At 42.3% G+C, this 15,386-nt stretch overlaps 1 protein-coding gene across 2 annotated transcripts in view; it reads right to left on the bottom strand.

The window, feature by feature from the left end:
• LOC102922186 (pregnancy zone protein-like) overlaps positions 1–15,386 on the bottom strand; it is a 41,313-nt gene that overhangs the window by 5,643 nt on the left and 20,284 nt on the right. The window contains exons 15-27 of one of the 2 annotated variants that reach the window (XM_006987854.4): positions 13,447–13,596; positions 12,177–12,341; positions 10,521–10,617; positions 7,916–8,063; positions 7,319–7,547; positions 6,630–6,756; positions 6,084–6,205; positions 5,828–5,879; positions 2,614–2,697; positions 1,949–2,125; positions 1,623–1,710; positions 968–1,124; positions 222–296 (exon numbers count right to left, since the gene is read on the bottom strand). In XM_006987854.4, the coding sequence (XP_006987916.1) occupies positions 222–296; positions 968–1,124; positions 1,623–1,710; positions 1,949–2,125; positions 2,614–2,697; positions 5,828–5,879; positions 6,084–6,205; positions 6,630–6,756; positions 7,319–7,547; positions 7,916–8,063; positions 10,521–10,617; positions 12,177–12,341; positions 13,447–13,596 (1,671 nt within the window). The remainder of the gene's footprint in view (positions 1–221; positions 297–967; positions 1,125–1,622; positions 1,711–1,948; positions 2,126–2,613; positions 2,698–5,827; positions 5,880–6,083; positions 6,206–6,629; positions 6,757–7,318; positions 7,548–7,915; positions 8,064–10,520; positions 10,618–12,176; positions 12,342–13,446; positions 13,597–15,386) is intronic. The other variant, XM_076568049.1, reaches the window with a different exon arrangement.

Here is a 15,386-nt window from a genome sequence, read left to right on the forward strand (position 1 = left end):
CTAACCCCAGGTTGATAGCCACACTGTGACAAGCCAGCATTAGAGTGTATACCAGGGAGGAGTTTCCTTTCTTTTAAAAAGGCCTTATTCATGTCACAGTGAAATGTACCAAAATCAAAGGCTACAAAAATTGGAGTTTTCCTCAGGGGATTCTAGTGCTGTGATTTTTTTTTTTGTGCCTCCCATTTGTGAAGGAGTTATGGCAATGGGTGTGTACGTACACTGACAGCCAGTGGAATCTCCAGCAGAGCAATGGTGATGTAGGCAGAGAGTGTCACTTCATCATCCACGCCACCCTGGAAGGACAGAGGGAGAACTCTTACACACTCCAGCATTTACTGGAACGTTTAGACTCTCCTGGTTATGTCATCAGGACTGGAGAACTCTCCTTCTTTCTTTCTTTCTTTCTTTCTTTCTTTCTTTCTTTCTTTCTTTCTTTCTTTCTTTCTTTCTTTCTTTCTTTCTTTCTTTCTTTCTTTCTTTCTTTCTTTCTTTCTTTCTCTTTCTCTCTTTCTCTTTATTTATTTATTATGTACACAGAAGAGGGTGCCAGATCTCATTACAGACAGTTGTGAGCCACCGTGTGGGTGCTGGGAATTGAACTCAGGACCTCTGGAAGAGCCGCCAGTGCTCTTAACCTCTGAGCCATCTCTCCAGCCCCTCTTTTTTTCTTTTTTAAAGATTTTAAAAATCATGGGTGTATATATTGCATTCATGTTCAGTTTGTGCGTGAGTGCAGTACCCATGGAGGCCAGAAGAGGGCATTGGGTCATCTGGAGCTGTAGTTACAGGTAGTTGTGAACTGATTGGGGAGGATGCTGGGAACCAAACTGGTCCTCTGCAATAGCACTAAACACTCTTAATCACGGAGTCATCTCTCCATCCCCAAGGACTGGAGAACTCTTACAGAAGCCTTCTCTCCTACAAATCACAGCCTTCAGAGTCTAGAGGAGAATCAGGGCATTACCTTCATAGCGTTGTTGAGCAGGGATCCAGACTGCTGGAAACAACCGGTTTCCTTTTGTTTCCCCGAGAGCCAGTTGAGGGCTTTCGTGATGTGTGTCTTCTCTATAAAGATGTGTGACTGAGCTTGAGCAAAGGCCTTGAGCACAAATGCAGTGAGCCTGTTCAGCAGAAAAGAGACCGAGAAGCAGGGCCGCCTCACTTTTAAAGGTCATCATGTGTTGCCTGCAGACACTGATCTTCACAGGTCAGTGGAGGTCATTTCGGAGGGTCTTAGCTGATAGTTTGCAGTCTTTGGTCTTATAAAATATATCTCATTTGAACTGTCACAGCACCCTCGCATCAAAACTGCATTTCCCAAATGACTTCCAATTGCACATCGCTTTCTCTGCTCTCTACCTTGCCTCCTCTAAAGAGCAGCGGGAAAGCTTTCGCTATCACTGTGGACGACTGCACGTCTTGCCTTCCACCTCTATTTCTTTGTTTCTCTATTATCAGCTGTGCTGGTGGAGCGGGTGGATTTTTAGAGGTCAGTAGGGATGACATTTGGAGTTTTAAGAATAAATAAACCTTCCGGAAAAGAATCCCAGGTGTCAGAGAACAGCAATTTCCTGAAATGCCTCAGATTAGTGGAGCATGAAGACACAGTTTCATCTTACCAAGTATTTCCCTGGCTGTTGCCACCATGACCCCCAAATGTGCTGTATGAGCCATCACTGTGCTGATAGTTCAGCTGCCTCTGATACCCTGGAGAGGGAAATTCAGTTATGTATGAGCGACCTGAGACAATTATTATTATTCATTTATTTTAACCCTATCAAAGAATCATTGAGTAAGCATTTTTTACTCACATGTTTCTAAGAGTGTTGACACTACTGGGAGTCATTATTCTACAGAAGGGCATTTGATTGGGAATCACAGCAGTCATGATTATCAAGTCTTATCCAAACAGAGGGCGTTTAGGAGTTCAGGTAAAATTGCTCACCACTGATGAGGTAGCTAATGGCTTTGGACTTGATGGTCTCCGTCAACTGCTGTGTCTCGTTCAGATAGTTTAGAACATAGATGTTAGGGACAAAAAGGACCATGTTTTGTTCTCCACAGCCGTAGGGCATCTGGAGAAGATTTTGGAGGTTTTGCATTGCAGAGCCTAGGATATCGCCTGAGGAGTGAAAGGTTATTGCAAATTAGAGGAAAGTAGAGACGGTTTGTATGGAGTAGGAAAATATAGCCCAGAGGCCACACTATTAATGGAATGAAAGACAAAAAATTATACAAGAAAATGAGAAAAACAGGAAGCAGGGAAGAACCTGAATGGCAAGAGATAACATCTTTTCTGATGGGCCATAATGTCTGGGAAAACAGAACTATCATTTTTATATCTGCCAGGATACACTGTCACCCAGTGTACCTCTTGAAGAGGAGGACACAGCTCTTATTAACTGTCAGAGTTAATCAAAGCGTACTGTGTAGAACAGCATCTGGTAAACTTGCTTTCTCTCTCTTGCACAGGGCAGCCCTGGGCTTGTGGCTCCTTTCTCAGTCCAGCATCCGGTGCTCAGTGACTTCCTTAGTCTTGCATGGTGAGGTCCCATGTGTACTGGGGTCACAGGGAGGAACAGTCGTTATGGCTGGTGCTGAGAGACTTACCCAAAACAGAGTATGTAGCCCTGGCAGATCCTTTAACCACATTGGGTGGGAGGTCCAGCGACCACTGGTTAAGTAATTCAGCATCTAATGAAAGGAGATAAACTAGACGTTAGACAATTACGGTGTGGGGGGAGGGGAAGAAAGCAATGCTCCATGTTTGGCGTAAATATTTTTCCTCAACATCGTGTAGATGCAACCTTTTTGTCTCTCTTGGACCCTTAAGCAGTTTCTTGGTGCAGTTCAGTTTCTCCCAAAGCCACCACTCATCTCATGGCAAAGTTCATATTTGTTATGTATTTGTACTAACTGTCTATAGCTTTCCTTATAAGCATACATGTTACAAAGACTTCCTTCTTTTTCCTCATGGATTATATTGATTCCGTGTGTGTGTGTGTGTGTGTGTGTGTGTGTGTGTGTGTGTGTGTGTGTGTGTATGCACCCATGAGGCAGGATCTCTCACTGAATCTAGAACTTGCTGTTTTGGCTAGACTGGCTGGCCAGTGGTGCTCTGGGGTACTCTTGCCCCTGTTCCTCAGTCCCCTGGTGCTGACTGGGATTACAGGTGTACACTATCTTGCTCAGTTTTTATATGATGGCTGTGGATCCAAATTCAGGTCCTCATGCTTGCCCAGCAAGCACTTTACCTCCCTACTCAGCCATCTCCCTAGCTACAATTCCCATCATTGCTAATGTTTTTGCACAGGCTTTTACCCCACGCATATGCATTAAATATGTGGTATGTGCTGAGTTCTGTCTTCTGTGCTGTGGGTGGTGACTTTCAAAACTCATTTCCTGACGTTTTAGAGCTCTTACTTTTATTAGAAGTGTTAGGCAAACAAGTGAAGGTGTGTTTAGTGATCCTGACATTGGTGGGTAATGGAGAAAATTGAAAGAGGCTGTTTATGGGCTGAACTAGTAAAGTGGGAGGCTGGGGAGGTGACCCACCGTGGAAAGAGTCATCAATAAAGTCATCCGTGTTCAGAGACCATCAGTAAGTCATGGAGTAAGATGTACAGATACTGTCAGAAAGATACTCCAAGGAAAAATGAACCCAAAGTAAAAAGACTTTAGAGACTGAAGTGTGGTAAACATGCTCCAAGAGGAAGAAGGCTGGTGTGGCTGGCTCTCAACGAGTGAGAGACAGAGCAGCAGCCATGATGCTTAGGGGCAGGGAGGGCTTGAGGGTAAGGGTTTTAGTACTGTGGAACGCAGGAAAGCTGTGAAAGGTGTGAGCAGAGGAAGGACATGTTCTGACTGATTTGACACGTTCTTGAAGGAACCCTCTTGCTGTACAGGGACAAGAGGGGATGGTCAGGAGGTCAGTTAGAAAACTGCTGAAGGCATTTTTTTTTTTTGAGACATGGTCTTACTGTCTAGCCTAGCTTGGCCTTGAACTTGTGTTGTTCCTGTCGCATTTTCCTACTGGCTAGAGTTTCCAGCATGTGCTACCACGTGCTGCTCAGTTAGGAAGTCATTGAAACAGGCCAGCCAGAGAAGGGGCTACAGTAGAAGTAGATATGGTGAGAAGCGGGTGAATTCTGATATAACTCGAGAGTGGAGTCAGCTACATTTGTGAATGGATCGGGGTGGAGGAGACGAGAAATAACACGGTAAAGGCAGATTCAAATGTTCTCTGCCTGGCATGTGGAAGAATGAAACGGCCACAGCATGAGATGAAGGAAGTCGGGAGGAGCAGGTCTGTGGGGCCAGCAGGGCCTCCCTTTGCTGGCAGGGTAGTTCTGAGGTACCGGTTAGACCTACAAGCCTGTAAACACAGATGATGGCTAAATACAGGAATCTGAGTTCGAAAAGGAGACATGCACCAATGATGCATGTAAATTTGTGGGCTCTGGTACTTGATTGTTATTAAAGTTATGTGCCTAGGTCTGGGGAGGTGGCTTAGTCAGTGAAATGTTTGCCTTGTAACACGAGGACCTGAGTTTGATACCCAGAACCTGTGTGGGAAGAAAAAGCCAGACATGGTAGTGTGTATTTGTAATCTTAGCTCTGGGGAGGTAGAGACCGGGAGGGCCTTTGGGTTTGCTGGCTAGCTGGCTTACCTTACTTGCTAGGTTAGTGAGAGACCTTGTTTTACAAAAATAAGGTGGATAGCACCCAAGGAACAATGCCTAAGGTTGACCTTTGTCACCTATATGCACATACACGTACATATATCCTCCACAGGAACACACACACACACACACACACACACACACACACGATAGTATGTAGATGAGACTATCAAAGATATTTAGATGAACGGTCTCTAACTTATGATGGTTCCAGTCACTATAGTGTGAACGTGATGCATAGTCAGTAGAAACCAGAAGCACCTTGAATTCTGAACATTATCCTTTTCCTGGACCAGTGATATGGAATGTAACACTCTCTAGTGATGCTGGGCAGCAGCAGCTGTCCTCTGCTTTAAGCCAGGGTGGGACTATAAGGGCAAACAATTGTGTTGCTAATCTACGATGTCCCATAGGCTAGGTATATTAAATGGATATTTGACTCATAGTATTTTCAATTTGTGATGGACTCAATGGGTTGCAACCCCTTTGTAAGTTGAAGGGCATCTCTATAGGGAATGGGCGTGTAGGTAAAGCCTCACCTTGAGAAACACTCTAGATGGCACACAACTTTTTTGATGGAGATCTTTATATGATCATCCTAACAGTATCAGTCAAATAATGTTTTGGGGTCTATGTCAGCACACTAGAGATACTGTCAATCAAAGCACAAGCATGGATATATTTAAATTACTAATGTAACAGTACACCCAAACAATGCCACATGGATCCTTCAATGTCCTCAACATAGTCTGAGGAGAAGTTTTACAGGTGTAGATGTATTAGAAAGAATCCTGCCCCAGGGCAAGGCTTTTAGTTTTTATCACTAACCAGGATCTTTCTGGCAACTTTTTCACTACACCTCTTCTTTATCCTTAAAATATGACAATAATTATAATAGTAATGATAATATCCTCAATAGTATTCATCCTTTAGTCCCCTGGGGAAATTGAGCATATTTTGAGAGATCGTCATTAAGAAAGGGCTTCTCTTCATGAAATGTCTTTAGGTTTCCACGGAAAGAGCATGCAAGTTTTTGTTTTATTTTTTCTTCAGAGTAAGCCATATCTCTGAGATGGTTTTTCCACAGCTATAAATTCTACTAAATGGCTTAGCTTGAGAATTTTGTGTTTTGTTACACATACCTGATGCACATAACAGTGTGTTGAATGTTTGCTCCTTCTCAATTCCTTCAGGCTTAGCATTGAAAAAAAAAAGGTAAAATGATACATAACATAACAAATACAAGACAAAAGAAACAAACAAACAAAACCCCAAACCAATCACTTTGAAGTATTAGGAAAAAATTGAGCTGTAGACCCATGCACAATCTGGAAATGAGATACCGTCGCCCAGATTACAAACACAATGCCACACGTCAGACCCACAGTACTCACACACCTCGACTATTAAGGGCTTGACCACAGTGTCCTTCTGTACAAGGTCTGGTACTTCTGCCACCTCGTTGCCACACAATTCTGGAGACTGCAGAGCTTCTGCGGTAGCTGTGAAGTTCACCTCCCCTGGGAGATACAGTTTCGAAGGCTTTAAATGGTGATACTCAGGCCAGTGAGATGACCAGGCAGCCGAAGATGCTTGGTGCCAAGACTGACATCCCGGGTTTGATCCCTGAGACCCACATGGTAGAAACAGAGAACCAACTCCCCACACGTTCTGACCTCCACATGTGCATCGTGGTATACACACACACACACACACACACACACACACACACACACACACACACACACAGCAAATAAACATATTTGAAAATTCAGAAAAACACCGTTATACTGTGTTACATGCTTTCCCCCAGAGTACACAGTGCTTTTCTGCTTGGGTGATCAGTTTTAAATTTAAGAGGAGGAAAAGCACGCACTCGGCTCACAGCCAGAGCAAACCGTTGCGACACAAAGCCTGGCATCAGTCAACAGCTTTGCCACTCACCCAGCGACTTTGGGGTCACAGACCAGGACACAGTTTTCCTTCCATTTCCACAGATGCAGTGGGAGTCTTTGTGGTCCCCTACTGGGACTGCCAGGAAGTCAGGAGAGATCTCCAGGTCCACATGGATCTGTTCCCAAACCCAGACAGGCAGAGAGAGTCAGGAGGAATGACGAGAAGCTGAGAAGCCAGAGGCTCTGAGATGTGTCGGAATGGGTAAATCCTAGCACGTGATTTGAAGTTTAGATGTTTGCAACATAGGAATGGTGTAAATGCCTGGGATTTATTTCTCTGTGCTAACGGAGAAAGAGATGTTTCTTTAGACAGACTTTAAATACAAAGTAATTTAGTTTGGCATGGTGGCATGTTCCTATAATTCCAGCACATTGCTGGTTGAGGCAGGAAGGTGGGAATTTTTAGGTCAGCCTGGGCCTTGTGCACAGTGAGACGATCTGTCTTAAAAAAAAAAAATCCAAAAATGGAAAGAGTAGTCATGTAGAAGCCATATCTGAATTTAGGAACATTTACAAAGAGTAGTGAATGAAAACAGCGTGTCACCTCAGAGCTTTTCTCTGAGTACTTGTTCCTTTCTGAAACCAGGGCACAGCACACACAGCTCTAGAAGGGGTCTGGGGAGCCCTAGGTAACGGGGGTGATGGGGTTCACACTCACTTCCAGAGAAGTGCCCTTACCCGAATGCAGTGAGACATGTAATTGAACACTGTGGCTTTGAGGGTGAAGGCTTCTCCCCGCACCACAGAGTAGGGGAGGGTGAGTTCCAGGAAGAAGGGCTGGAAGACTTGAAGAGAGATGGTGGGCGAGAGACCAAGGCCAGTAGCTCCAGACAAGCAGAATGCGCTGGCCTTCCACTCAGTGATGGAGTCAGGGACCTTCACTGCCAGCTCACTGCCGCCCGATACGCTGGTGTGGAGGGGAAGGAGAGGACAAAAACGGAATGTGGTAACTCAGAAACCAAGTGCTGCAGATGTGGGGCTAAATATTTGATGCCTCTGTTGGGGGTCTCTAGAAGTCCTCCCCTTCCCTCCCCTCCCCTCCCTTTCCTCTCCCCATTCTCTTTCGATTTACTCAACCCCCCACCCCCTTGGGGAAGAAGACAGCTTCCAGTTTCCTGTCACTTCTGTGAACTGGGAACCACGTGAGGGGGAGAAAAGTGTTTGCTGTGAGATAAGTGAATCAGAACTGGAAGGATTGTGAATGGACGACACCGAAGTCCCAGAGCTGGACTCACACCCTCACCTACGCTGAGCCCCAGGGAGCATTCAACTCACTCCAGTGGCACCATGTCCCAGATCCAGGTTTCTGGGAAAAACTTCCGCACTGTGTCTCTGACTTGCACCTCTTGAAAATCTTCACTCATGCTGTAGCCCATTGTTCTGAAGCCTGCTCCTGCCACTGGCTCCATAGGTAAGGCTTGTACTATGTGAGGAGACAACATATGAGTTCTCACAACTGATTTTGAATGGTTGTTTGTTTCTTAAGTAGAAGAGGACCATCTCGCCAGTAGTCATTTTTTAATATTTTTTATTTATTTGTTTATTACTTCATATATTTTATACATTTGTTCTATTGCTTCATGGCATAGAGGTGAATATATTTTTCTTTCTAAAGCCAATGGAGCTTTCTCTAAGATGGCTGGTTTCCTGAAATGATAGTCATGTCTCCCACTGGCACTGGCAGTGAATACCAAAGGTCAAGAAAGGAAATTAGCTGTAGTAAGATTTCAGAAATATGACTCATTTACCAGTGAACGAGACAGAGACACAAGCCGTAAACAGTAGGATCCTAGAATGTGTGTGCTACATACCCTAGCCTTGGAAAGGGATCACAGCTCCATATGGGGCTGTGTAATCAAGTATGGATTGGAAATCAAGGTTGGAAAAACATTGGCAACAGTAAAAAGGTCTCTGAACATGTCACAAGCAAAAACTAACCCACAATCAAAGGTACAACAAATCTGAGGTGTTCTCTCAGTTTGCATCATCGATTTCGATGTAACCTTGGATCTGAGCATACAACATGTGCACTTTACACTGCCCATCACTGCTTGAAATGCCCTGGCTCAGATTCCTGACTGTTGTGTGCTATGAACTGCAGCAGTTTTATTCTCCACATAAAGGTTTCTGCTCTCATAGAACCATAATGGCTTAATTACAAAAATAAAGAGTTATAATATTTTCCTTCTAGCATATAGGCATCAGCTTAATCATTTAGAATGTCCGAGTTTTAAAAACTGCTGCTGTTTGAGTTGACTTGAGTTTGATAAAAATTGTTCAATGAATTTTAGTGTGGAATTCACGCAGAACTTCCAATAATTTCTGAAATGTCCACAAACATGCATCTACTATTTTTATTGTGTATTTATGTGAAGTGCCATTTTCAGCACTGATGAGTATAAAGTTAATATATCAACTAAGGCTGAAAAACACTGAAGATGCTTTAGATCTTATATTATCTAATATGTATCCATAATTTAATTCTTTATGCAAGATAGACAAGCATAATCATCTCATTAGCATGCAAATTTGCTTTTGTTTTTAGTAAATGGTGAATGCATAGGTGTACCAAAGAATTGCTTTAAAATAAATTTCTTTATCATTCACTGTCATTAAGTGCTGTGTGATAATACTCTTGTACACTGTAAATATTTGTCACTCCTGTTGGTTTAATAAAATGCTGATTGGCTAATAGCCAGGCAGGAAGCATAGGCTGGGTGACCAGACTAGGAAAGGCTGGGAAGAGGAGAGGTACAGATGGAGTCACCAGCCAGACACAGAGGAAGTGAGATGAGAATGTTGGACTGAGAAAAGGTACCAAGCTAGGTGGCTAAACATAGACAAGAATTATGGGTTAATTTAAGTGTAATAGCTAGTTAGTTATAAGCCCAAGAAATAGGCCAAACAGTTTAGGACTAATATAAGCCTCTGTGTGTTTATTTGGGACTGAATGGCCGCAGGACCGGCCACAGAAACTTCTGTCTACAATTAAACATTTTATATTCAAAGCTATTTGATACAGCTACATGCCAGGGTTACATTTGAAAAGAGGTTACAAGTGCACAAAGTTAACAAGTTCATTACACACCATGGCGATCAGTTATAATCTTCACTACAGCTGGTTCTCAAGACTTCACCATGTGGAACTTAAGGTGGTCATTAGTTGATGGGAAGCCAAGGAAAGGGAGAGAATTCCAGGGAAACAGCTGTGCAAATGTATTCACAAAGGTGGGAAGGCATTTTCAGAGGTTAATGAAAAGTCCCTCTAGGGTAGAATGTATATTTCAAGAGCACGCTTATCATAGTCAAGCAAATCATAAGTGTAAGTATAGAATAAAACACCATGGAAGTTAGGATAAAAACGTCTTTTAAGGCAAGACTCAGTGAGACAAAAGAAATAGACTCACAAACAGCTTCTGTGTGAGCCTAAAGATGAGCAAGGTGAAGCTCAGCCACTGAGATGGAGTGCTGGCTGTGGACTCACACCTCAGAGGCTGTCATGACTGACTTAGGTGCGGTGTCTACAGACGACAGAGGGGATATGAAGAAGTGAGATGATTGACATCTAGGATAAAAAAGCCAGTTTTGACAAGAGAAGGGAGAGGAGAGGGAAGGGGGAAGAGAGAAATAGGGAGGGGAGAGGACATGGGAGGGAGAGGAACAGTAATCTCATCTGAATTCTATTTTTGGCAGAAGATGTGACTTGTGAATATATTGCCAACTGAGTTGGGTGGAGCCTAAGATGTATATGTATATGATGTATATGTACATATATGTCTAAGCCAGTATGTATAAAACAGTCTTCACATTCCTACCCTAAGCCAGCGAAGCATCATTTTTGCTCCTATTATTCTAGCAGACAAAGAAATCACATCTTTACCTCCATAGGCCACAGGCACTCCTGGATAGGCTTGAGGCAAATAGCAAAAGTGTGGTTTGTGGATTTTGGAGTTGGTAAAAATATTTAATCCTACAGACTGGAAAGAAATATTACATGTTAAAGCATATTGGAAACTCCAGAGAGGGGATTTAAATTATTCTCAGCTAAGCTGCAGACCTCTATAGGAAGAATTATATATTTTGGTAAGATAAAAATCTAATTCACAATCTGGATATACCTAATTCTCATAGCTCAGCTTATCTGTAGTTAATCTTAAAAAATACATTCAAAGCAGGCTGATACTTCTAAAATGGATTTTATTAATAAGACCAACCATTGACAAATGGGACGTTGTGAGATTAAAAAGCTTTGCAAACCAAAGGAACCAGTCACTTGATCATGTAGGCACTATCTACAGAAGGGGAGAAAATCTTGGCTAACTGTACAGCTGACAGAGGATTAATATCTATAATATACAAATAACAAAAAACCCTAAACAATAAGAAATCAACCCAATAAGGAAACAGGTTAATCAAATGAACAAACAGACAGTTCTCAAGAGATGACATATAAGTGGTCAATAAACATATGAAACATGTTCAACTTCCCTAGCCATTAGAGAAATGGAAATCAAAACCATATTGAGATTCCATATTAGTCCAGTCAGAATGGCAGTCACAGCAGCAAATACTGATGAGGAAAAGGTCACCAGGAATCCCTTATACACTGCTGGTGGAGGGTTATCTAGTCCAGCCATGGTGGAAGTCTGGAGGCTTCTCAGTAGACTAAAAGGAGCTAGACGTTCCATATGACTGCACTACCCCTTTACCCAAAGCTCTGCAAGCCAGCCTATCCCAGAGACACTTGCATTTCAGTGTTTTTAATCACTGTTTGTAATAGCTAATTTATAGAACCAACTTAGGTGTCCAAAAACAGAGGTGGATAAGGAAACACACACACACACACACACACACACACACATGAATTTTTTAGCCAAAAAGAACAATGAAGCCATGTGAGTTGCAGGAAAATATATGCAACTGGAGATAATCATATTAAGTGAGCTAAACCAGTCTCAGAAAAAAAAATTACATGTTTTTAATGACTGTGTTCTCTTTCATTTGTGGATCCTAGACTTTATATAGATACATAAAGTTCTGTCTATATATGTTAATGAAAGTAGAAGCAAAATGGCCTGGGGGACAAAGGGGACTCATGGGAAGTGGGGGAGGGGTGAGGAAAGGGAGGGTGAAGCAATACTTGGGGAATATGATCAACCAACAACGTATACACAGATACTTTAGAAACTCTAAAGAATTTATTGTGCAAATGACTTCTATTGTCAAGAAAGTACTCATCTATTAATCCCCCCCTCTCTCTATATATATACATGCATATCTACATACATAGATATCTACATGTCTACATACACAGACATAGAGAGAAACAGTAAACCACTTGTTACTTAAGGTGCTAGAGAAATCCTGGTAGATATATATGTGTACAAATCTCAAGCCCATGCCTTTGAGATTCTTTTCTGTTGATTATTGTTTTGTTAGAGAAGGAAGGATCAGATTGCAGTGTTTAGAAGCTCCTGGATTTTACATCTCAACACAGACTTATAAATCAGCTCTGGTGAGTTTCAGGAGGGATTACCTCAAAAATGCTGTTGGCGTCGTCATCGCTCAGGTCCTGCTTCGGTATGTACACGATCCCATTGTGAGTGATTTCGGGTGCTTTGATGCAGTTTTCACTGTGCCCGTACATTGGGCCACCGTACTGAGCACCCTGGGGAGATTTCACTGGCAGCAAATTATAGACCTGCGCATTGGAGGAGAACAAAGGGACACTGTTTATTGTTCTACTGTTTAAAGAATTTTAAATGTGATAATGCTCAATATGGAATTTAACCACTGTGGTCTTATTCACCCTTGCTATGTGTATGATATAAGGGGAGAGGCAGAGAATCATAGAAAGAGACTGAACGTCAAAGATTTTAATCCTCTTGTGCACAAATACAGTATTTAAAGGGATGAAAGGATGGAGATAGAGCTCAATTGGTAGAATGCTTGTGTAACTAACAGGCATGAAGCCTTGGATTTTTTCCCCAGCACTGCATAAACCAGGCATGCTGGTGCAGGCTTGTAATCTCAGCACTTTGGAGGTGGGAGTATGAGGATAAAAAACTCAAGGTCACCCTTAGTTGTCTTATGAGTTCAATGTCAGCCTGGGACATATGAGACTCTTTCTAAAAAAAAAAAATGAAGTGAATTTATTAAAACTGATCTGATGTAGAAGAATATGAAGAAGAGGGCTAGAGGCTGTCAGTTTTCTGGTTAATGGTACAGAGGGAGGATAATGGGCATGCAGAGACAACCAGATCACTTCTGACCAGTTATCCTGGTCTCAATAGTGCTGGACCCGGCAAGAAACAGAGGATAACTCTAAAACTGGTAAAGACACCACAAAGCCAGTAAGCAGGGATGCTTCTTTGAAAATGCAAAGATGTTTTAAAGACACATTTGAAAAGAAACTGTTTTTGTCCTCTCTTAAGATCAGTAAGTGCATGATTTCAGGGAAAGCAGAAAAGTGTGGCATGTTACATAATCCTTGAGTTGTAACAGGTTAGCAAGTGGATTGGAAGAAATTTAATTTCTCTAAAACGTATCGTAGCATGCTCTCTCCATAATTAACACATTCCTACTTGTGTTTTATTATTCATAACATGAAGTTATAAGACCTATCCCAAATTATTATTCACTTAAGAAATACCAGGGTGAAATGAGATGATTCTGTAAAGCACTTTGCTCAGAGACTGTCAGGGAGTTACATCACACTTATCACTCTGAGGATCTTATCCTTTGTGGTTACGGTTTATCTTATCGCGTCAGCATTCTGTGCTGCCCAAGACCGCAGTGGGACTCACGGTCTGAGGTGAGAGCTCGGCTTCCGGCTTCAGGAGCAGCACGCTCTGGTCTACCGCACGAAGGGCGCAGAGGGACAGGGGCGTGGCTGTGACCTTCAGGTGGGCATCAGAGGCTGGGAGGCTCCGTGCTGGTGAGAAACTCAGATTCACCTGCAAAGAGCATATGATTATAGCAATATCTTAAACAAACACAAAACCCAGAGCATTACGGTCTTGACTCTCAGCTCCAGCCCATGCTGAGTTTTTCACTTCCTCTTTCTTTCTCCATCTTAGAGCATGTTTACAGCAGGGACTTTTCTAGGAACTCTCCATTCAGCATGGAAGTGTGGCTCAGGTTTACTTGATTTTCTTTCTTTCCGTAACTGGTAGAAAGTTGATGTTGATCCCACTGAAATAGAATCCAGTGTGGCATTGAGAAGGAAGACACACACCTTTGGTGGCTGACCTATCTGTGTGAGAAGAAACACCTAACTTCCTCCAGTCATGGTCACGTGATATTCTCAAGTAGGGCAGTGCTGGTGGCCACCCGGGATTTACTGGGCCATCAAAAATTAAATATCCAAAAAAATAGCCAATATGTATTTTAAGATATATGTTGGGAAATTAGCAAGTTTATAAAAATTAAAAAGCATCTGAAGGCTTAGTACAGAAGAGCAGAACAATGGGAAATTGTACAGAATTTTGTTAAGAGTTTTGATTGTGCTTAAGCTAATAGAGAGTCATGGGTGAGGGCGTTGTTGGTTTCTTCCATTGATGAAGATATTTCTTAAATTTCTTTTCCTCCTGCTTCTTTGTTTTGGCTTATTGTAGTGTGTTAGTTTTTGCTTTATTTTATTATTTTCCCTCAGAAGCCTGTTTGTTTTCTAACTCAAATGTCAGTATGCTCAGTGAAATTACTCCGGTCAGTGAATTTCCCTGCAACAAAGGGGTGGTTTGAAATCATGCTGTCGTGAGGCAAACATCTGCATATCTCAAAATCAACCTGTCATGAAAACATCACTTGTGGAGACTTCCGAGCGTTTTTTTTATTTTCTTAGAAAATTTAAGTTCATTAAAATAAGTTCATGTCTATATCAGATGAACAAGTTAGTTATTTGAGATTATGACTAAATGTAAATATTATTTGCCAAGAAATGGGCATGTTAGGAAATTGCAAAATTGCTTACTGATACAAGAACCAGAAGAGAAACTTAATGCATGTCTTGAAGGAAGCTGTACTAGGTACGATAATCAGTGTTGTTCTTTTTTTTTTTTTTTTTTTTTTTTTTGGTTTTCCGAGACAGGGTTTCTCTTGTGTAGCTTTGCGCCTTTCCTGGATCTCACTTGGTAGCCCAGGCTGGCCTCGAACTCACAGAGATCCGCCTGCCTCTGCCTCCCGAGTGCTGGGATTAAAGGCGTGCGCCACCACCGCCCGGCCAATCAGTGTTGTTCTTAATGAATAGTTACATCTAGTTGAGATTAATAGTCAAAAATTTGAGGTGAGGTCTCAAAGGAAAAGAATGATCTATACCTTGGTTATAATGGAATTATATGATGCAAAATGCCCCAAAGCCTGATGATGTGACACACAAGAACTTTTGCTTTGTGTTTTTTAGGAGAAAGGACTTGCATGGATGCAGATTAGACCACAGGGCCATCACATCTGAACTGAAAACCTCATGTACCCCTCCCATTCCACCTGAGCCACATGGAAAACCATCTCCGTGGGGTATGTGACTTCGTAGCAGAGGAAGAAGAAAACTAACATTGCCGCTGCTCATTCCAGGGACTGAGCCGTTTCCAGTCTGGACTCAAAACCATTTTTCTCTTTTTCTTTTTTTATTTGACTTATTTTTAAATAATTAATTTGAGAAAGGATCTTGCACATATCCCAGGTTGGCTTTGAACTCACTATGTACCCCAAGGATCCTGCTGGAGCCCCCAAGTGCTGGGATCAGAGG

This window comes from Peromyscus maniculatus, chromosome 3 (assembly GCF_049852395.1).
Source record: "Peromyscus maniculatus bairdii isolate BWxNUB_F1_BW_parent chromosome 3, HU_Pman_BW_mat_3.1, whole genome shotgun sequence".
Classification (NCBI taxonomy): domain Eukaryota; kingdom Metazoa; phylum Chordata; class Mammalia; order Rodentia; family Cricetidae; genus Peromyscus; species Peromyscus maniculatus.